We start from the raw sequence: 23,252 nt of genomic DNA, 5'->3' as shown, positions 1-23,252 counted from the left end.
TAACTGGGAGAAAAGTTCTAGTTACAGCAATATTTCTATCAGCATCTAGCTTGAAATCTGGTTTACTCTGACATTAATGTTATGTACAGGGGCCCCTGGCTGCTCAGTCAATTAAGCATCCGACTCTTGATTTTGGCTTAGGTCATGGTCTCACAGAGTCCTGGGATCAAGCCCCACATTGGGCTTCACACTCAGCAGGGATCCCCTACTTGTGCATGTTCGTTCTTTCTCTCTCTCTCATAAATAAATAAATCTTTAAAAAAAAATAAAATGTGTACATTAACTTATTTATCATACACTTTATTACCAGAGTTACTAACTCTGAAGGTGATACATAGATACATCTGTTAAGGAGGAGGTTAATGATATGAAAATGTTACTAAATAAAAATGAAAACTCTGCCAAATATATTGTCAATCAAATAATATACTGTGGAGAGTGTGAAGGTAGGGGAAAGGATTGGATGTGCTAATAAGTGTTGGTAGTTACCCCTGGGTCAGAAAAGGAAAGAGAAGAACAAAAAGAGTAATATTCTGAAAGAAGCACCAGTAAGGAAATCCATGCTAAGGAAGTTGACACAGACAACTTGTCCCAAACATATGCTGGAATAACCATAAAATGAATGGAGATGTGCCTTCCTCAGCCATCTAATCAGTGGACCAGGGCGCTATCCAGAGTACGAAAGAAGGAAATACAGATCTTCCCCCGCTGATCTACCTACTTCCTACAAATTATGCTAAAAGGGCTAAATTAGTATCAGTTATTTTCATAACTTCCTTACTTGGTACATTAAATACCATGAAAGTATTTGTTTAGGAGTGATTAGCAATTTGACTCAGTAGTAGTTGTTTCTTTTTTTCTTTTTAAAGATTTATTTATTTGAGAGAGAGAATGAGAGAAAGAGAGAGCGCAAGCATGAGAAGGGAGAGGTCAGAGGGAGAAGCAGACTCCCCACGGAGCTGGGAGCCCTATGTGGGACTTGATCCGGAACTCCAGAATCATGACCTGAGCAAAAGGCAGTTGCTCAACCAACTGAGGCACCCAGGCACCCCAGTAGTAGTAGTTTCTGTCTTCAAATCTTTCAGAATCTCACGACAACTTAAAGTGTTGAGGAACAAATTCAGAAAAATTTGTTATAATTACCTTACAATGTTTCCATTTTTAAAAAATATAGTAATGTAGGTGCTTTTGGTCTTCTAATACTTAGATAATGCCTATAAATATCAACTTGGCAGGGCCCAGGAAAATTATGCTAAATGATATTTATTGGCTGATTATCAACTACTTGTAAGTAGTTCAATCAGATCCGTCTCACTGACTGTGTCCAAGATGAGGACAGCTCCAGCCAACCACCCATCTTTTCTTCTACTCTCATTCCCTTACCTTTTCTTGCCTTCCCTCCCTTTTTCTTGCCTCTCTGGTCATTCTGTATTTTTTTTTTTTCAGTTCTCAGAATATTTCATATTCTTTCTTCCTTCTGTTTCTTTTTGGCACTGGTTATTTTCTCCAGAAGGAATAGCCATGTTATGTTGATTCCTATTAAACTTCAGGTCTCAGGTCTTACATCAAAACTCAAAACACTCAACTCTTGTTAATTGCTCCTCCTTTGGGCTCTCCTCCACACTCTCTAACACAATACTGATCATACTTGTGTGATCTAACATTCATGTACACACGTATATACCATTTGCCTACATACATACATGTATACATTTACACACACACATACATAAACATTGTGAAAACACTGTATCTAATGTGTTAGTTTTAGCTACAGTTTCACATTTTGCTTATGTTTTTATAGAACTGGTAGTTTGGGGAGCAAAACTTTAAAATCTTTTTTTGTACAAGTTTCTAGAATAGTTATATAAGTAGTGACCATTAATAAAGAGTCAACTTTTAACTAATCTCCTTTTTCACATTCTTTTTATAAAATTCTGAAGTGGTGAGCTCTCTAGGGTTTCAAAGCTAGAGCTGGCAACCTTTTTATATTTTGTAAGAATATGAGCCATAGCACAATAACAAAAAGAAAACAAAGCAAAAATTTAAAAACGTATTTATCTTGGTTCCAAGTTTGCCAATAAACCTTTTCTTTTCTTTTCTTTTTTTTTTGTTAAGGATTTTATTTATTTATTTGACAGAGAGAGACAGCGAGAGAAGGAATACAAGCAGGGAGATTGGGAGAGGGAGAAGCAGGCTTCCCGCTAAGCCTGGAGCCTGATGCAGGGCTCGATCCTCGGACTCTGGGATCATGACCTGAGCCCAAGGCAGGTGCTTAACAACTGGGCCACCCAGGCACCCCTAACCCTTTTCTATTTCTGTTTTTAATGGTTAGAGAACTTTGTTTTGTTCCCTGATGTATCCCAAACACTTGGCATATAACAGGCATTCAGTATATATTCATTGAATGACTTAAAGAACAAATATGTAAGTTAGGTACATTGTACAACTTACTGTTTCAAGTCAATGTTATTTAATAGTATCTTTGAAAAATGTATTCTGAAAATGTTGCTTGTTGTCCTACAAGATAGTTACCTTATCTAAGTCACTTAATGATAATTTAACTTCCTTTCCTATTTCATCTGCTTGGTAGTTAGTACATTCTCATTTTTTAAACATTTCTGCTAGTGGTCTGAAGATATGCAGTGCACATTATCTATCTATCTCTCTCTCTATCTATCATCTATGTCTTTCCTTTTTTTTAAGATCTCATTTTTAAGTAATTCTCTACACCCAAATGAAACTTGAACTCACAACCCTGAGATCAGGAGTCATATGCTTCATCAACTGAGCCAGCCAGGTGCCCACTTTTTATTTTTTTAATCTTATTTTATTTTATTATTATTATTTTAGTAGGCTCCACGCTCAGTATGGGGCTTGAACACATGACCCTGAGATTAAGAGTCACACACTTTACTGACTGAGCCAACCAGTCACTGCCCTATCTATTTAAATATATCCTGTAGAAAATGGTATTAAGACTGAATATATTGTGCATCTAAGCAATTTCATAAGCAGACCCTTCATTCAGCGCTTGGGGTTAAGGAGCCTTTATTTTATTCCCTAAGGTCCTGTGGATTTTAAAGAAGCAACTATCTTTGACATAGGTATTTTTGATCAATAAAGAGTTGGGACTCTGTAATATTATTTCCCATCTTCTATCATATAGGACAATAATAGTTATTATAATACTAGTTTTCATTTCTTGAAGGCTTACTATAACAGGCAGTGCACTAAACAGTTCACATACTTTTTTTTTCACATCTTTTTTTCCCCCGAAGATTTTATTTATTTATTTGAGAGAGAGAGAGAGCTAGCAAGAGAATACACAGGAAGGGGGGACAGGGAGAGGGAGAAGCATACTCTCCACTGAGCAGGAAGCCTGACCATGTGGGTAGGGCTCGACCCTAGGACCTGGGATCATAACCTGAGCTGAAGGCAGATGCTTAACCAACTGAGCCACCCAGGGACCCCTCACATACTTTATCTTATATAGTTATCACTACAGTCCTATGGGGAGAAAAAATATCAAAGTCCAAACAGCTTTAATAGCTGGCACAGGGTCACATAGCCATAAGGAGCAGGGAAACTTCTATTCTAGATCTGTTCAAAACCTATTAAAATGAAAGTCTGAGTACAAAGAGCAAGAGTGAAACCGTATTCTCAGAGAAATAGTAAGATGTAGATAGAAATTTTGAGCTCAATGTCAAAAGTGAGCTGGGCCACCTTCTGTCTTCTACAATCTGAGAGAAAAACAAATAAGCCCACTCAAATTTCATGTAGATACCACCTGTCCGATGTTTAAAAATATGTATTTATTAAGAGCAATAGAATTTTTTTCCTTTAAATTAAAAAAAAAACTCAAAATTTTAAATGAATATTTCCCATTATATTGCTAACCTTCTGGTCACTGTTTCTGAGCTAGAACACGGAGTCCTTGGTAGGAAAAGGAAGTACATGATCATCAATCTCCATTAATAGTCTTGAGTATTTTTTGTCGTCAAGTTAAGAGTTATGTTGTTTCGGCAACTACTCATGTATTTAGATGAACTCTTAATACACATTGAACATCTGCGGAAGCTCCGACTGCACCCTTCATGGTCATGCTTCAAATAATGTCTCGTTAATTGAGCCCCTACTTTTAAAAAAATTTACTCTTTTTTCATATAAATCTCCTCTTAGAATTATGCTACAAAAAAGCAAAATCTATTTAATAAAAATTTAGTATTTGGGGAAAGAGTAGGGGATTATTGCTATGTTCTAAGTTAGTTTATGATACAGGGGTACATTAGGGCAGTGTCAGCCAAAGTGTATTCATAATGACACCCAAACCCATGGTTTTTCAGGTGTTCAAATTCACCATAGAGATGAAAGCTAGAATGACCCAAGTACTCTTTATCAGTTTGAGTCTTCTTATTGCCTACGTCCTACTCATATATTTAGTCTTAAGATAATTTTACAGGGGCACCTGGGTGGCTCAGTGGGTTAAGCCTCTGCCTTCGGCTCAGATCATGATCTTAGGGTCCTGGGATCGAGCCCTGCATCAGGCTCTCTGCTCAGCAGAGAGCCTGCTTCCCCCTTTCTCTCTGCCTGCTGCTCTGCTTACTTGTGATCTCTCTCTCTCTCTCTGTCAAATAAATAAATAAAATATTTAAAATAATTTTACATACCTCTTCTAAAGTAAGCTCTATACCAAATGTGGGGTTTGAACTCACAACCCTAAGATCAAGAGTCACCTGCTCTACCAAGCCAGCCAGCTGCCCCTTAAGATAATTTTAAACATATCTCCCTCTTCACCATCCTTTTTACCCCTCTTTTATTTCTCACCTTGTTTTCCAAAATGTGGTGCTACAGGAAACAATTTTACTTCATCAGAGTGATGAAAGAGATTACTTTTATGAATATTATACTCTTTTCACCTAACAAGTTAAAAATTTGTACCGCTTATCAATGAAGAAATGAACTAGTGTGTTGGAGTGTACTAAGAATTTCAGGACCTCTCTCCCATGGACCAGCATATGAAGGATGGAAAGATTCATCTCTTTTGTACAAGTCAAGCTTTTCCCCAGGGACCACTAGTTCACTTACTTTTGCAAGCATCTGGAGCAGAGAAGGGTCTCCGGAGGTCCCGGTAGAAGCCTGGCTTACATCGCTGGCAATGCTGACCTTCCGTATTGTGTTGACAATCAATGCAGACGCCACCACTGCGATTACCTGATGCCTCCCACACGCTAATGTCAAAGTGACAGGCATCAGCATGCCCATTGCACTTGCAGGCTGAGGGGGGGAAAAGTCATGGAGGAAAAACAAATAATTTAAAATAACATTCTCTAATATTCCGGCTGTTGAAGATGAGGTAAACGATTGCTAATTTTTTCTTTAATTGAAGCATAACTAACATACAGTGTTGGTATTTAATTTTATTTTTCGTTTTTTAAGTAGTGCACATTTCCACAGTACAAGATTCAAAAAAGATATAAAAAGGCAGAGACTTTTATTTAGTTTTAAAATTTTAAATTAAAAAAATTAAGTTTTAGGATATGCTTGAAAGTCAGCAAAGCATGGATATATCTTCTTAGACAGAGATATTACTATTTCCTTAACAGCTGGGGTTGACATTTGTTTTGGAAAGACTATTTGAGTGGCTATCCATTTTTTACCTCTTTAACAGTAACACTTCACCATTTCCATTCCTGCTTCTTCTCAAGCACCAGTGTCATCACTGTGAGTCCCCTGACCGTGCTTAGAAAACCCTACACTGTCAGACGTCATTTGAAAATGAAAATTCATATTGCAGTCACAGATCTAAATTCATGCTCACTAATGAACCTGGAAAGAACCTTGTAGTGGACAGGGGTTAGTAACTTGGCAGGTAGACTGATTTGTCTTTCATGAGGCACTATTCCTCAGTATTGATGTACTGGTAGAATACAAGATAGTCTCCTGTAGAAGCCTGGGTTTTTGGTGGTTTTGTTTTGTTTTTAGAAGGGGTCTGCATTATTTCTTTTGTAACAATTTCTCAAAGGCACTTATAAGATTATCAATAACACCAAATGACAAGTCTCTGTGTTCTAGATGTATTTAGATACACAGTTGGTGTCTGTGGAAAGACCAGAATGGCACTCTAGGAATTTAGGAGAAATTCTTTAGATTCTCTTGATGAGTGATTTAGAATAAGAATCCAGACTTTTTCCTGGAGGTCAACTGTGTTTGTGCTATTGTTTTTTCATTGTTTCCTTGACATGTTATGATATTTTGATGAGATTCACGATCTTTAGAAAGCATAATGTAAGATAATTTAAAATTTATGCTTAGAGGAAATCCTTTACATTTCTGAGAAACTAAAATAAATCAACTAGGATTCCAAATTATGTATGGGAAGAGACTTCCCACAACGTTACTGACAGTACTTGCCTTTAAATTCTTGCAAAACTGAAGTTTTTAAGTATAAACATTGTTATGGGCATGCATGTTTCTCTGAACATTTTGAATTGCAAAGAAAAAAATGGTTTGTATTCCCATATTTTTTACCCTCTTATCTAATCTCCAACCTCAAACCCGAAGTTAGCCCTAGTTAATGCAGTCTCATTCTTGACGAACTGGCTTAATTTCAAATCTGACTTGTCATTTTAAGTATCATAAGTGAAGGCATGATGGTATTATGGAAGAAACATTTAATTTGGAGACTGAAGAGCTGGGATCAAGTCCTGACTATCATTTACTATCTTTGACAAGTTACTTAATCTTACTGAGCCTCAATTTCCTGATCTCTCAAGTGGGATTAAAACCACCTGGTTGCTTTATAGGGCTATTTTGAGAACTGAATTTGAGATAGCCATTTTCACGATTATAATTTGGTATCTCAGCTACGAGGGCAATTGTACGCCATAATCCTCAGGTGCTCTTGTGTCTAGCCATGTTTTTATTTTGTCAACTTCTCAAGAAGGGTGCATAGGTCCTGCAAAATGTCCAAGAAAATGGGCAACACATTGTTGGCAAAATAGTCATATTGGCAACTTTGCAAGCAGTGATTGCTTCCAATGGTTGAGGTCATAGTGAGCAGTGATATGAGCTATGTTTGTGTAGGTTACAGTGCCTTTCACCCACCGCTTTATATTGTGTTTCTAGAGACAACAAGCCGTCCACAGATAAGTTTACTTTACAAAGAAGGCTTTTAGTCTTGTCGGCTTGGTACTCACTTCTGCACTCATGAGGAGATCCCGTTTTGCCATCAGCTGCCTCCCAAGGGCGGTCGTTGTATAATGGTGCACAGTGTTGGCAGTGGGTACCTGCTGTGTTGTGCTTACACATACACTTTCCATGGACCTACAAACAAAAATAAGTAAGAGTTGTGAGGCACAAACAATGTTAGGAAGGAATATTCTTCCCACAATCTTATCTCATTGGTTGGCTTTAGGCATTTGACATGCATTCACTTTCCTAAAGAAGTCATCAAGGTGTGAGGTCCTTTCTTTAGTTTGTCCTCTGATTAATTCAGAAGATTACATAGAAGGGGCACCTGGATATTTCAGTCAGTGAAGTATCTGACTCTTGATCTCAGCTTGAGTCTTGATCTCAGGATTGTGAGTCGGGCTGCACTCTGGGTGTGGAGCCAACTTAAAGAAAAAAAAAAAAGCTTACATAATCCATTTTTCTTGGCTGTAGGTTACATGACCCTATATGAGTAATTCTGGAGTACTAGCTAGATATTTACTTAAATTTTTAATACCTTAAAATTTTTCAAATTCCTTACACAAAAGTACGACATCTTCACTATAAAAAATTTGGAAATCTGTAAATATGATGATTTCATATCACAATCAACATTTGAAGTTTATATTTCCAGTACTTTAAAAATATAATTATACACACATATATTAAAGATTTTATTTATTAGAGAGAGAGAGTGAAACAGAACGTGAGAGAGGAGAGGGTAAGAGTGAGACCCACCTGAGCAGGGAGCCCAATGCGGGACTTGATCCTGGGACCCCAGGATCATGCACTGAACCAAAGGCAGTCACTTAACCAATTGAGCCACCCAGGTGCCTCTCTCTCTCTCTCTCTCTCTCCATATATATATACATATACATATGTATATATATACATATGTATATACATATACATATGTATATATATACATATGTATATACATATACATATATATATATGTATGAAGATTTTATTTATTTATTTGACAGAGAGCAAGTGCATGAGAGAGCACAAGCAGCAAGAGTGGCAGAGGGACATGGAGAAGCAGACCCCTGCTGAGCAGGAAGCCCGATAGGGGGCTCGAGCCCAGGACCCTGCGATCATGACCTGGGCTGAAGGCAGAGGCTTTAACCCACTGAGCCACCCAGGAGCCACTATAGCACACATTTTAATGGCTCCCTTGTATGGTATACAATTTATTTGACCAATCGCCTATTTTTGGTTATTTAGGTTTTAAATATTTTTACATATTATATTTTAGTTCTATAACAAATATCCTTGTAGCTATTTGTGTACATCTTTATTTATTTAGAATGTGTTTTCCAGAAGTAAAACTGAAAATCAAAATAAAAAAATATATATTTTAAAATATATATCAAAATCAAAATCAAATATATATATATATATATTTTTAAGGCTTTGAATGTATTATGTCATAATGACCATAATGATTTTGTTTTAATCCCACAATTCAGAGTGGTTGAGTTTATTAAAATAGTGTTCCTCACAGGGAGGCATACTTAAGTAGAATTCTCTAGGATCTGAGAGTTTTATGAGAATTTTAATTTTTTTTTTGTAGACTCTCACCAACAGTTTCTAAAAATTAAGCTCCTGGATCATACTCCCTGATACCTAAGGACTGCCATGAACTCCAGTACCAACACGCACTTATTGACACATGATGTCATGACTGTACAAATGAAAGCTTTGTAAAGTAGCTCAGAATGGGATCTCTAAATCTGGATCTATGAGTCTTGTTTTGTTTTTTCTTGAGAAACAGCATAACAGGTAAATTAGCATGAAAGTAATAGATGATAGCAACTAATCCAACAAATATTTAATGTATTTCCACAAGGATATATAGTATGTTAGGCAATGTTTGGTACACAAAGCATTATAAAACATAATTTCTGTGTTTAAGAATAGTATAATGTAGCTGGATAAAAAATATTTACATAGAAAAAAATTACAGGTGAACAAGACAATAAATACTGAAGAAAATAAAAGGATGTTGGAATTTAAAAGATGAAGGAATCACCACAGATTGATAGTTGTGGAGGGCTTTAGGAAGGGGGTTGGGTTTTAAGCTAGTCCTTAAAGATGGGGCAGTATTTCTGACAGGTAGAAGAGAAGAGACTTCCCAGGAAGAGGAAACAAGATGAACCAAGGTATGGTGCTAGGAGGCTAGGGAGAATCTGTGAACAAAGTTCATTTCGATACAACCAAAATATTTTGACTGCAGTGATAAAGGAAGTACTAGAAATGACATGTACTCCAAGTGGCCAGAATCAAAGGGAATCAAACCCTAGAGTTCAACAAATCTGGAAATAGCTACCCCAGTACATTGATGTACTACTGCTTGACCCAATTTAACACCAGAGTAAGTCATGTTTTCTTACCCAGGAGCCCCTTTCTCTTTTAATTCTCTTAGCATATATGTCTTTGGTTCCACTGGTAGAGGCACTCTGGATTATGCATTATCCAAGTCTGTGATATGACTTCTATGGACCTTATGCTCGTAAAATGTTCAAGTGCAGGAATTATATAGGGCTTGGAGGACTGCAGGTACTTGTGGGTGAGCCCCATGAGGTCTAAGTGGTGTAATCTGGAAAATTTCATAAATGATTTTGGTGGCTACCTTGCTAAATTTCACTTCTGTGTATTGTAATGTAAGGTTTCTATACTTAATGAAAGTTAATTATAACTGTCCTTTTAGCTCTTAGGGATTAAGTAAAGTATTACTTCTTCTTAAGAGGGTAGGATTGGCTCCTTAGAGTACAATGATGTTGCAAGAATTTTTGTTAATTTTCCTTATAGAAACTGAACTAGTGTTACAGATCCAACTTACTGATTTTGGTCTTGGAACACCCAAGTGTGAGATGAGTTACAGTTACCTGTTTTCTTGGGCTTCTTTTTGTGATAGTCTCTCCTAGGACCTGGTTAGATGTAAAGTCCCATGGAGTTGTAAGATACATCTCCATTCACACATGCAGGTGAGTCCGAAAGACAAATTTGCACTTAGATTTGGAGATCTGCAGGAATTTAATTTTTACTGCTCTATGAGAGTGTGGTCTTCTAGAGTACCTGGGTAGCTCAGTCAGTTGAGCATCTACCTTCAGCTCACATCGTGATCCCTGTGTCCCGGGGTCAAGTCCCGTGTTGGGCTCCCTGCCCAGAAGGGAGCCTGCTTTTTCCTCTCCTCCCTGCTTGTGCTCTCCTTTGATATCTCTGTCTCTCTCTCTCTCTCCTTCAAACAAATAAATAAAATCTTTAAAAAAAAAAAAAAAAGAGTGTGGTCTTTTTATCCCAGCTCTTGGAAATCTGATTTTTCATATTTTCTGGTAGAAATGCTCCAGTCCTACTGCTTTTATTAAATCTTTTCAATTCAGCATTCCTTATCATGATGAAAAAGTAGAAACCCTTTATTAAATAACTTTGGCATGGGAAGGTTCTCCAAAGACTCTCAGTAAAAGCTAGATGCTGACTTCAGACAAAATGGAGTCTTTGGAAAAACTGAGTAAGAAAATTCTCCCAAAGTGGAAGCGTTTAGTAAAGTGAAGACACATTTATTATATAGCTGGCAGAAGTTGGTAGGATAATGAAAATTAGTGGGAAGAGTAGTTTTACAATTGTCTCAATTCTATAACCTGTAAAAATAATCCCACATACAGAACACCGAGGATACAAATATTTGACGAAGTTAGAGTCAGAATTCCTGGAATAAACCACCCCTAATTCACCACTACTGTTATATGGAGTATTATCTGAAGGGGGCATTTTACAAAATGTTAAAAGTAAATATGGCAAAGACCAAAGTCAATAAATGCTATTTATATAAAACTTCTTAGTCCTTGAGGCTGTGTCTAAAGAACATGTAGGATTTTCCTTAGATAAAAACCCCAAAGTAATATTCTGGGGAAAATCCATAAATAAAGAGGGCACTTGTTGGGGAGGTAGATTCTATATAGATCATGGAACATATTAAATATCAGCTTAGGATGCTGGAATTTACCCTGTAGGTACTGAAGATCCCTTGAAGATCTTTGAATAAGGAAATGATAAAAAGGTAGATTAAATACATGTTCTTTTCTTCTTTCTAAAAAAAGCCTTCTTTCTACCTCATTCCCATCTTGTCTCTTGTGTTCTTTCTTCCACATCCCTTTTTACTGTTTCTATGCCATACATACATATATATGGTAAATAAATATACCAGCTTATGGTTCTGTTTTTGTTTGTTTGTTTGTTTTTACCCCAGCTTATGGTTTCCAAAAGCCAGTGGCATTCACATATATTTTCTGATAATGCTCAAAAATCTAAAATGTTGTTAATTCTTATTGCCTTTTAGCATCTTTTCTCCTTTTAAACAACCATTTACTGAGTACTGTATAAAGATAGATGCTGTGAAGTATAGTTCATTTTCTTTAGAGGAACTAAACTATCATTATAGGTCAGTTTGTCAGTTTTGGTCTTGGAATGCCCGAGCCTATAAGTAAAACCCAGCCCTAGCCCACAAACTGCAGGCCTCAGGAGGGCACAGACATCTAGGGAAACCTCATCAAACATTCACATGTATCACAAGATAATGGGGACAGGTCCTTTCCCTCTGGAGTACAGATTTCAGAGCATTCCCTTGCTCCCACATGCTGAGAATTGGGATGAGCCTCCCAGGGCCTGAAAAATGTCGGCCCAGCAAATTTTTCTGCACACAGAAAAATTCAAGGAGCTGTCATTTTGAGAATTACCAAAAATAGCTGTAAATCATTATCTAGACCATCTGAAACAAGAAATCCTTCCTCAGCGATACAACCATTACTGTTCAAGCTTGAAAGATCACCCACTATTTGATGCTCGTGAAAAATGTGCAAGTAAAACTAGGTCTTTATTGGGGGGAAAAAAACAACAGAAAGAGGAAACTTTAGTAACAAGTTAAACATAGCTCTTGTTTGATACACAAACATGAATTAATAAAGGGCAGGAAAATGGGATTATATACTTAAGGTGTAGTTGAAGAAGAGGGGTGGCTGGTTGTCTGATTGGAAAAGGAGAAATTGACTTTAACCGCAAGTTTATAACTCCTAATTATCTAAGAGGTATACCTTGGTATTTTGGTTATTCTGTGCATTTCGTAACCCCCTTTTTTATACTAAGTACTTTATTCTGTTGATGTCAAAAATTTTCCTACTTGTATCTAATATTATTTGTTGTTAATATTAACCTATATGCAAGTAATTTTCAGCATACTTATAGGGAAGGACTCATGCAAACTTTGAACCACTAATTTAAGCAATTATTGGAACAAGCATGCTCATTAGTAACTATGCACTTTAGTGACATACATATATATATATATGTATATTAGAGCCAAATAGATAAGGAGAGAAAATGCAATTTCTTCATATTTGAAGCTATAAACATAGGAATCTAGGTTGGGGGCAAAATGAGGAAATTATTATCTTTCAGATCCATCACTGGAAGATAGATAGGTCTTGCCTCAAAAAGCTGCTTCTTCTTTGTTGTTCCTTTTGGGGCAGAAGAACTTCCAGCAGTCTGTACCCATGGAGTTGAGGAAATTAGCCGTGGCAAGAGAATGTGAGAATTGGATCATTGGCAGTGTCAGGTATATATTGGTTGGACAGTCACTTATCAAGATGTTGTAGAATACTTAAACATTAGATGGGAGATTGGCTTAGACAACATTCAGGGTCCTACCAGTCTTAGGATTCTATGATTTTTTAAAAAATTTTATTTATTTATTAATGAGAGAGAGAGAGCAAGAGTGAGGGAGTGCGAGGACAAGCAGGGGGAGAGGTAGGCAGGGAGAGAAGCAGGCTCCCCACTGAGCAAGGAGCCCTATGTGGGACTCGATCCCACCACGCTGGGATTGGGATCATGACCCGAGCCGAAGGTGGACGCTCAACTGACTAAGCCACCCAGGTGTCCCAGGATTCTATGATTTTAAGGCCTTCTTCTCTGTGTTGGGAATACCGTTGGTTGTAGGCAACTACCCATAATCTTTTCTGAACTCCCAAGAAGACTTATGTGGCTGGGTCCTACTGCCAACTCACCAATGCAGATCATTTCCAGATCATCTGAAAATCAAAGAGATTTTGGAAGAGCTAGAAGAGTATCTCTTCCTTCCTGCAGGCACTTCTTGTGACACACAGATGAAGAAGTAAATAAATGTTAATAGATAGTCTCTGAAGTCAGACTTTCATTTGTTGATATTGATTATACCTAAACGAGCATAAATTCTATTCTTTTTATTTTTCTTCTACTGTTTTCCACCCCTGCTGCATTTTTAAGAAATCATGGGCTAAATATCATTCTAGCTCCTGCCTTCCAAATAAAGGTATACTTCATCATCTAGTAATGCTTGCTACAGACATTCACCATAATGGAAATTACCGAAGCAAAAAATCAATCCAGCTAATGCTTTGGAGGACTCATATTAATTGAATTCTTTTAGGAATGCCTGAAAAAAAATTGCTTCCCAACTGCTTTCCCAGAAAGAAAGGAACAGCTGTTGCTCATGTCCTACTAAAAATTATAATGAAAATTAGTGGGGGGGGGGAAAGCCTTCACAGCTAAGTATTCAGAAATTCTTGAATTTCATTAAATAAGTGATTTTCTTGTGCCATGGTGCCATTATTGTTTACATATACATGATTTTATTTTCATTTTTCCATTCAACTTTGAATTCCAGTGGCAGATAAGTCTTCTTTCATACTGTCATTGGAACGTTAAAAAATGTTTGTGAAAAGAGAATGCAAACAGTGCCTATTCTATGAACCAAAGGAAAAAGCCCACTTATAGGCAGCTGCAGCAATTCACCGAACTCTATTTAACTATGACAAATGATTTAGAAGTGGAACAATGCTACACAGCAATTTAAGGCAAAATGGGAAGGCAAAAACTGATTAATTTCTAAAGAGATAATATGTCCCTTTTAGAAGAAAAGGATTAACTTCTAAAAGAATGAACTTCTTATGCATGCAAAGAGATAAACTCTAAGAACGGGCTCGCCTGTTAGAGCCTTCCCCTCTCAAGCAGGACAAAAACCGCAGACAACAATGCTGCAGCACAAACCTTTGAATAGGAAGCATTGTGAGGAAAACATGTCTTTTCATTAACAAATAAAATATCCCTTTTCCCCATTAAAGGTTTGAATGTTTTAATTTAACAGAAGATGTGGGAGTTCTATGGTGAATATGAAGCATAATAATTGAGTTTGGTGGAAAAGGTGGCTTGAAACATACTGTTTCAGAATGGGGCAAAAGGTTGAAGGCTAAGTATTCCAAACCCTTGCCCAATAATATATATAGCAAGACTGCAACCAACTGAAAAGTTTTATGATCCATTCATTGGTCTGAACTTGGACACTAGAGAAAGCAGCCCTTGTAAGAAAGTATGGGCAATAAAATAAAGTTAGATATAGAGCAGAAACAATTATGATTAAAGAATGAAAACTGGCCAGAACTTCGAGACTTCTCTCTTCTCAGTTAGCCAGTTGCCTGAAATTCTTCCTGTAGAAATTCATTCCTTTAGCTTTAAATGGGGTTGGAGGTCCAGGAGCTCCCTACAAAAATGCACTTATGCTCAAAAAGGGGCAAATCCTTAATTATTAGCAACAAACATATCAGCTGGGATTATAACCATCTGTTCTCAATCATAGAACTAGACTCCAAGTTGCCTAGAGGAGGAAGAGTCTTCATGATTGAGGGGAAGGGAATGTCTTAGGGGGAAGGGAAGGAGCCAAAGACAAACTATGCCTACGTTCGCCTTCTTGCCAAGAACCTTGCTTTGGCTGAAAGAGCTGGAAAAAAGCATGAATGGAACGAATGCAAATTTCATAAGAAAACTGCATGTAATACACTGTATAGTAACCATGTGCTTATCTGCCTCCTCCGCTAGACTGTAAGCCCTTTGAGGGAAGAAACTGTGGGTTAAATTTCTTCGAATCTCCAGTAACTGACATATAATAGGTTTTCAACAAATATGTGTTAATTCTTTTTCATTCTGCAAATATTTTCAATAGAGCATTGATAACCTTAGTTATTGGATTTAGTTACATTTTATAAACTTGCCAAGAAGGCAGAGTACTGCATTTGGGAATAGGATACTTTCAATTGTTTGTCACAAAGCAGGATTTGGGGTAGAATAGGACTGAAAGACATTCAGGTTTGTCCAGAGTGCTTCCTATAAGGTGTATACTAGTTTACATCTAGGCAAGGCATGTTGGCAAATATGTTCTTATCTGTAGTAGACATCTCTAGTTGCTGTGGAAGATCTGTAAGCTTAAGGAACATGGAGGGAATGTTCCCTCCCTCGGTCACAGAGGGAAATGAGAATAATAATAACAATAGTGATGATGATAAATAATAACAATAGTAGTAGTAGATAATATTGAGTAGCACTCTGTACTGGGCACTGTTCTGGTTCATTGCATAACTATTAACTGATTGGATTTACACAAGAACCCTGTAAGGTAGGACAATGATCACTGCCATTTCACAAGGGGGGAAACTGAAGTTCAAAGAATCTAGATAATTTGCCTAAGGTCACAAAAGCCAGTAAATGCTGGAGCGACAGTATTTGAATTCTAGGAGTCTGACTCCAATCATCTTAACTCCTACCTATGCTATGATAAAACCCTAGGAAGTAGGATTTTGAGGGGTCCACTTCAGCCAAGTCCCTTGAGGGTGTTAACTCAGTAAAACAGATGTGTTCCAAAACAATTTGTCCTTGGAGAACTCTTCAGGACAGAAGCTGGTTTGGGCTCAAAGTGAGCCATTTCATGAGGGTTCTGGTCTTAAGTGGATTATTTGTCCTGCTCCTCTGGGAGAAGCCTAGTGGTTTTGGAGATAGGAGAATACTAGCAGATTGGCCCCATCTCCCCCTGGCATGAATAAGTTGAGAGCATATAAGGGATCTCATTGATTCAGTGTAAAACCTGAGTCCTGGGGTTCAGTGTAAAACCCGAGTCCAAAAATTAATTAATTTCTGGGCCACTGCAAGTTTTACTTCTCAGAATCTTGGTGAATAAATTTACAAATGAAGAGGATAACAGGAATGTAAATGAACTCTAATTAAAGATTTGCTCCTTGTGGATAGCACCTCTTTATGTTATTTACTGTCCCTTTTAGATGCCATAGAGTGGGAAAGTAATCATATAGTGTGGTGGTTTTTACAGTCAGTATTATTTAGGTTATTAATAGCAGTAATGTCAGTAGTAATTTAGGTTATGGAGAATGGTTAAGTGAAAACACTGTACATATCCTAATGATTCAGATACATTTTTAGATTCAGGTTGCTATGTTATTTCCATTTTTTTCATGTACAAAATTTTGTATACCCTCAAACTGTGATTTGTATATCTAAATGGCAGTTTATTTGTGCCATTGTGCATGCTCTTTACCACCAAAAAAAAAGAAAAAAAAGAAAAAAAAATCAGGAGTTGAAGGAGTATTCAGAAGCATGCATACACAAACAAGCAAAATTTTCAAATGCCACCAAATTTATGTACTCCAAATTGTGGGCATTTATTCCAAGATTGTTTAAAGATGTGGTTCACCATTCTTTTTTTAAACAGTATTACAGCTAGAACTAAGAACTAAAATCAAGTTTTATGAGTTATCTTTCAACATACATCATGGCCCCTTTTGGAAAAATTAGATGATTGGTCAAACCAAAACCAAAGAAATTAAAAACAAACTCCCCAAACCTACCTGTCTGCATAAAGGAGGGCAGAAACTGCTTCAGGGTGGAGAAAAACAAATTTGTGCCTTCAGATAAATTGCAAAACAATTTTGGGTTTAAAAATATTATTAATAAAGTAACTTCATTTAAAAAGCCATGTGAAAATAGGTTTTAAAATATCCCCATTGTTTTAAAATGTACTCTTATTGGTTCAACTGTGTATTTTTTTGTTAAGTGAGCACTTTAAATTTGGGGTCCTTGAGGAATTTTTAGATAAGATTCTCTCACCCTTCAGAGTAATGACTTTCTAGAACAAAGAAAATCTCTTCTTTTTTTGAGTCCAGGGATAGGGACTACTTTTATTTATTACTAGGGGCTTAAGAGGTTTAAGTGTACTGTCTTAAGTACACTTAAGTACACTTAAGTACATCTTTGAGAAAGATGCTTTGGATCCTATCTGTAAGTATATTCAGCATTCTTTATTTATCTATATATGTGTGGTTCTTTTAATTTTCCCTTGAATAAGTTGTAATGTCTTCCTGGTCCTTCATTAATTAATTAATGAGTTAAATAAAATTTTTGACCTGTGTTTATTTTATATCTGAACAAGAGTCATGACTTCACTCTTAAAATTATCCTTGGGGCCCCTGGGTGGCTCAGTAGGTAAGCATCTGCCTTCAGCTCGGGTCATGATCTCAGGGTCCTGGGATTGAGCACCATGTTGGGCTCTCTGCTCAGTGGGGAGTCTGCTTGCTCCTCTCCCTCTCCCTTTGCTCCTCCCCCTCTCCCTTTGCTCCTCCCCCCTACTCGTGCTCTCTCTCTCTCTCTCGCTCTCGCTCTCGCTCTCAAATAAATAAATAAATAAATAAAATCTTAAAAAAAAAAAATGTATCCTTTAACACTGCCATTTCTTATCTGGCACATGTTCTTCCATCTATCAAGACTGCTTAAGGGGCGCCTGGGTGGCTCAGTGGGTTAAAGCCTCTGCCTTCGGCTCAGGTCATGATCCCAGGGTCGTGGGATCAAGCTCGCATTGGGCTCTCTGCTCGGCGGGGAGCCTGCTTCCTCCTCTCTCTCTGCCTGCCTCTCTGCCTACTTGTGATCTCTATCTGTCAAATAAATAAATAAAATCTTAAAAAAAAAAAAAAAGACTGCTTGAGCAGGTACTTCTAAAAGGAGACTTCCAACTTGCTTTATATAACTGAATGGGTTTTGATGTTTAATATTTTCTCAAGATTAGTTCTACTGGCTTCCTCTTTTCAGTATCATCAGTTACTTTATCTTTCCTTTGGGGACTGTAATAAATATTTTTGCCATAAAAATACAACGTATTGCATGGAGCACTGGGTGTGGTGCATAAACAATGAATTTTGAAACACTGAAAAAAAATAAAATTAAAAAAATACAAATAGCATGGAACTAAATATTGTGATGCTCTGGAGGCTTATGAAGATTACATTTAGATAAGATCATTCTATTACCAACTTATGTGATTTTCCGCCCATCATTACTTGATTGCATAGAACTGTTTTCTATTTGTTCTTTCTTTCCAACGGGTTTTAAGAATTATTTCTGACTACTGGGTTTTTAAAAATGATGTCTGTCCAACAGACGTATTTATTTGGATAAATGTTACAAGTGAATAGAGCTAGATTATGTGCATAATTTCGTTTCAGATTTTCATGTGCACGATGACAATATAGTAAGGCACTATGATTTTAAGATGTGTATTTTAGTGCATCTAAGGCTTTCTTGCCTTATAATATCCAATTAGCTTCTCTTCCCTGTGATAGCCACAATTTCTTCAGCGATAAGATACAGAACAAGAGAAGATTGGCAAATATCATTAGATTCTTGCTGTAGTTTTGTCCTGAGGCAAAATTTGAGTTTACTATAAAACTGTATAAGAAACTATGTTAATATATAGCTAAGTAATTTGGAATTTCTTTCAAGCCAAATTGCTATCTGGTCCCTGTGTCCAGTTACTAAGACAGTTGTTACATAGCTGTTCCACCTGCTCCCATCTCTTTCTTCACTTGATCTCTGTTAAGTCTTGTTTTCATAACTTCACTTTGCACTTGTCTTTATACACTGAAACTTTTCCGAGGTCATAATGCAAATCAGTGACAGAACAGGGAACAGAACTCCCAAGAGAGTTCTAAAATATTAGAGGCCCCATCTTAGAACAGTGATGGAATCAGAAGGATTTTCCCCCTTCCCATCAACACCTAAAATAACTTCTCACGATAAGATCTCTTTGAAGGGAAAAGAGATCATATCACTTTCAATTTCTTAGTACCTATTTAATATTAATAATTTTAGAAAAAAAGCAAAATTGGACTTAATAATATATTACTTCTAATGTGCTGTTAAAACTATTAACACAATAACTATGAGACAAGAACCTGGGAAACTGAGTGAAGGCAAAAACTAGAAGAACTCATTTTGTAAGCGACTTATCTGTCAAGCAGCATTTGACATGAGAATGGAGGAAGGATTTGTGGGGTTTTATTCAATGTCTTTTTGGATTTAGATGGTTTTTATAATGAGTTGGGGGCCAGGTAAATTCTATTAGAAGTGCTGTGGGGGATTAATAAGTACTTTTCATCCTACTGACATTCACTTTCTCAATGTGTTCACATAGCCTCTGGTTATTTTAAAGGAAAATTCCTTGTCAGAGACTATTTTGCATTCTCACACAAAGTTTTTTTTTTTTTTTAATTTCATTCATTCCAGTTCACATTTCCCACTGTTTTCCTTCCTTCTTGACAGCTCTGTTTGACTGTCACTCAGCATTCTATACAGTACAGAGGGTATTACAAAAGTTGACTTGTTTAAGATAAATGAGCCCCTGATTGTGGTACAAGAAGCCAGTTGCTAGGGCATGTTTTCTTCCATAGTCTTTTGTTGTTGAATTAATTAATTCATTCAGATGCTTCTTTTTATATCGGAAAAATTACTTGTTTCTAGGTAAATCTTATAAAATGTAGTCTTACATTTGATTGAGTATGCCCATATTAAAAAAAAAACAAAAACTTATGCTTGTTTGGCAACTCTATCAGAATGCAGAGTCATTAAGAAATTTGCGATCATCTGTATATGGCCAGAAACAACAGCCACAGCTTTTGGAAGAATTAGTTTTCCTCAATACCCATCCATTCAAAGCTATTGCTTTTAAAAACAGTCAGCTTAATGACCAGGACTTTAAAAGAAATATATTCATTCTACAAAATTCCTCCTTAACCAGCCATAAGTTTTTGTATGTTTAGCTACTGATTTTTCATATTGTAATTATATTCATGTAACATAAAACTTACCATTTTAACCATGTTAAAGTGTACAATTCAGTGGTCTTTAGTATATCAAAATGTTGTGCAATAATTACCACCATCTAATTCCAGAACATTTTCATCACCCCCAAAAGAAACCTTGCGCTCATTAAACAGTCACTCCCCATCTCTCTCCAACTCCTGGCAACCACTATTGTCTTTATGGATTTGCCTATTCTGGACATTACATATAAAAGGCATGATATAATATGTGGTCTTCTGTGTCTGCTTTCTTTCACTTAACACAAAGTTTTCAAGGTTCATTCATGTTGTAGCATGCATCACTACTTCATTCTTTTTTATGCCTGGATAATATTCCTTTTAAAAAAAAATAGCTTTCTTTGTGTCCTTTGTTTTTCACTTATCTTTTTATGTTTCAAGTTTTTATTTAAATTTTAGTTAGTTAGCATATAATTGTAACATTAGTTTCAGGAGTAGAATTTAGTGATTCATCACTTACATACAACACCCAGTGCTCACCACATCAAGAACTCTCCATAATGCCCATCACCCGTTTAGCCCACCCCCCATTCCCACCTCCCCTCCAGCAGCCCTCAGTTTGTTCTCTATCATTAAGAGTCTCTTTTATGGTTTGCCTCTCTCTCTTCCCCCCCACCCCATGTTAATCAGGTTTGTTTCTTAAATTCCACATATGAGCGAAATAGTATGGTATTTGTCCTTCTCTGACTGATTTATTTTGCTTAGTATAATGTGCTCTAGCTCCATCCACATTGCTGCAAATGTTGATTTCATTCTTTTTCATGATTGAGTAATATTCGATTGTATATATACACCACATCTTCTTTATCCATTCATCAGTCAGTGGACATTTGGGCTCTATCCATAACTTAGCTATTGTTGATAGGATAATATTCCACTGTACAGATATACCACATTTTCTGTATCCATTCATCAGCTAAAGGGCACTGGAGTTGCTTCCACTTTTTAGCTTTTGTGAATGATACTGCTATGCATATTCATGTCCGAGGTTTTATGTAGATAAAGGTTTTCAATTCACCTGGTTATATACTGAGGAGTAGAATGGCTGGGTCATATGGGTCATGTATTAGGGTTCCAGTTTCTCTATATTCTAGCAAACATTTATTATTATTTACCTTTTTGGTTATAGTCATCCTACTGGGTTTGAAGTGGTATTTCATTGTGGTTTTGATTTGCGTTTCCCTAGTGACTAAGAATGCTGGACATCTTTTTTTTAAATCTAAATTCAATTAGCCAACATATAGTATATAATTAGTTTCAGATGTAGAGTTCAGTAATTCATCAATTGCATGTAACACCCAATGCTCATCACATCACGTGCCCTCCTTAATGCCCATCACCTAGTTATCACATCCACCCACGGACCTCCCCTCCAGCAGCCCTCAGTTTGTTTCCTATAGTTAAGAGTCTCTGATGGTTTGTCTCCCTCTCTGACTTCTTCCCATTCAATTTTCCATCCTTTCTCCCAGGATCCTCTGTGCTATTTCTTATATTCCACATATGAGTGATACCATATGATAATTGTCTTTCTCTGATTGACTTAATTTGCTCAGAATAATAACCTCCAGTTCCATCCACATCAATGTAAATGGTCAGATTTCATCCTTTCTGATGGTAGAGTAATATTCCACTGTACATATGTATATACCACATCTTTTTTTATCCATTCATCTGTCAAAGGACATCTGGGCTCTTTCCATATTTTGGCTGTTGTGGACATTGCTGCTATAAACATTGGGGTGCAGGTGCCCCTTCAGATCACTACATTTGTATCTTTGGGGTAAATACCTAGTACTGCAGTACTGGGTTATAGGGTAGCTCTAGTTTTAATTTCTTGAGGAACCTCCATTCTGTTTTCCAGAGTGGTTGTGCCAGCTTGAATTTCCACCAGCAGTGTAAGAGCATTCCCCTTTCTCTGCATCCTTGCCAACATTTGTTGTTTTCTGACTTGTTAATTTTAGCCATTCTTACTGGTGTGAAGTGGCATCTCATTGTGCTTTTGATTTATATTTCCCTGATGCCAAATGATGTTGAGAATGTTCTCATGTGTCTGTTGGCCATTTGTATGTCTTTTTTGGAGAAATGTCTGTTCATGTATTCTGCCCATTTCTTGATTGGATTATTTGTATTTCGGGTGTTGAGTTTGATAAGTTCTTTATAGATCTTGTATACTAGCCCTTTATCTGATATGTCGTTTGCAAATATCTTTTCCCATTCTGTCAGTTTTCTTTTGGTTTTATCAACTTTCCTTTGCTGTGCAGAAGCTTTTTATCTTGATGAATGCCAATAGTTCATTTTTCTCTTTGTTTCCCTCGTCTTTGGAGACATGTCTAGCAAGGAGTTGCTGCAGCTGAGGTTGAAGAGCTTGCTGCCTCTGTTCTCCTCTAGGATTTTGATGGATTCCTGTCTCAGATTTAGGTCTTTCATTCATTTTGAGTTTGTTTTTGTGTAAGAAAATGGCCCAGTTTCATTCTTCTACATGTGGCTGTCCAATTTTCCCAACACTATATTTTGAAGGGACTTTTTCCCATTGGATATTCTTTCTTACTTTGTTAAAGATCAGTTGACCATAGACTTGAGGTTCCATTTCTGGGTTCTCTATTCTGTTCCACAGCTCTATGTGTCTGTTTTGTTGTCTTAATGATTACATCTTTGTAATAGAGCTTGAAGTCTGGAATTGTGATGCCACCAGCTTTGGTTTTCTTTTTTAGCATTCCTCTGTCTATTCAGGCTCTCTTCTGGTCCCATACAAATTTTAGGATTATTTGTTCCGGCTCTGTGAAAAGTGTCAATGCTATTTTGATACGGATTGCTTTGAATGTGTAGATTGCTCTAGGTAGCATAGACATCTTAACAATATTTGTTCTTCCAATCTGTGAGCATGAAATGTTTTTCTATTACTTTGTGTCTTCCTGAATTTCCCTCATAAGTGTTTTGTAGTTTTTAGAGTACAGATCCTTTACCTCTTTAGTTAGTTTTATTCCTAGGCATCTTACTGTTTTTGGTACAGTTGTAAAT

At 36.8% G+C, this 23,252-nt stretch overlaps 1 protein-coding gene across 3 annotated transcripts in view; it reads right to left on the bottom strand.

The window, feature by feature from the left end:
- LOC111142139 (netrin 4) overlaps positions 1 to 23,252 on the bottom strand; it is a 114,146-nt gene that overhangs the window by 34,954 nt on the left and 55,940 nt on the right. For all 3 annotated transcript variants that reach the window (XM_022495119.1, XM_022495120.1, XM_022495121.1), the window contains exons 4-5: positions 7,200 to 7,326; positions 5,089 to 5,277 (exon numbers count right to left, since the gene is read on the bottom strand). In XM_022495119.1, the coding sequence (XP_022350827.1) occupies positions 5,089 to 5,277; positions 7,200 to 7,326 (316 nt within the window). The remainder of the gene's footprint in view (positions 1 to 5,088; positions 5,278 to 7,199; positions 7,327 to 23,252) is intronic.

The sequence above is a fragment of the Enhydra lutris genome, unplaced genomic scaffold, assembly GCF_002288905.1.
Source record: "Enhydra lutris kenyoni isolate GAN:26980312 unplaced genomic scaffold, ASM228890v2 scaffoldscaffold7, whole genome shotgun sequence".
Lineage (NCBI taxonomy): Eukaryota > Metazoa > Chordata > Mammalia > Carnivora > Mustelidae > Enhydra > Enhydra lutris.
The sequence above is the reverse complement of the archived record's forward strand: the minus strand, read 5'-3'. Positions and strand labels throughout refer to the sequence as shown.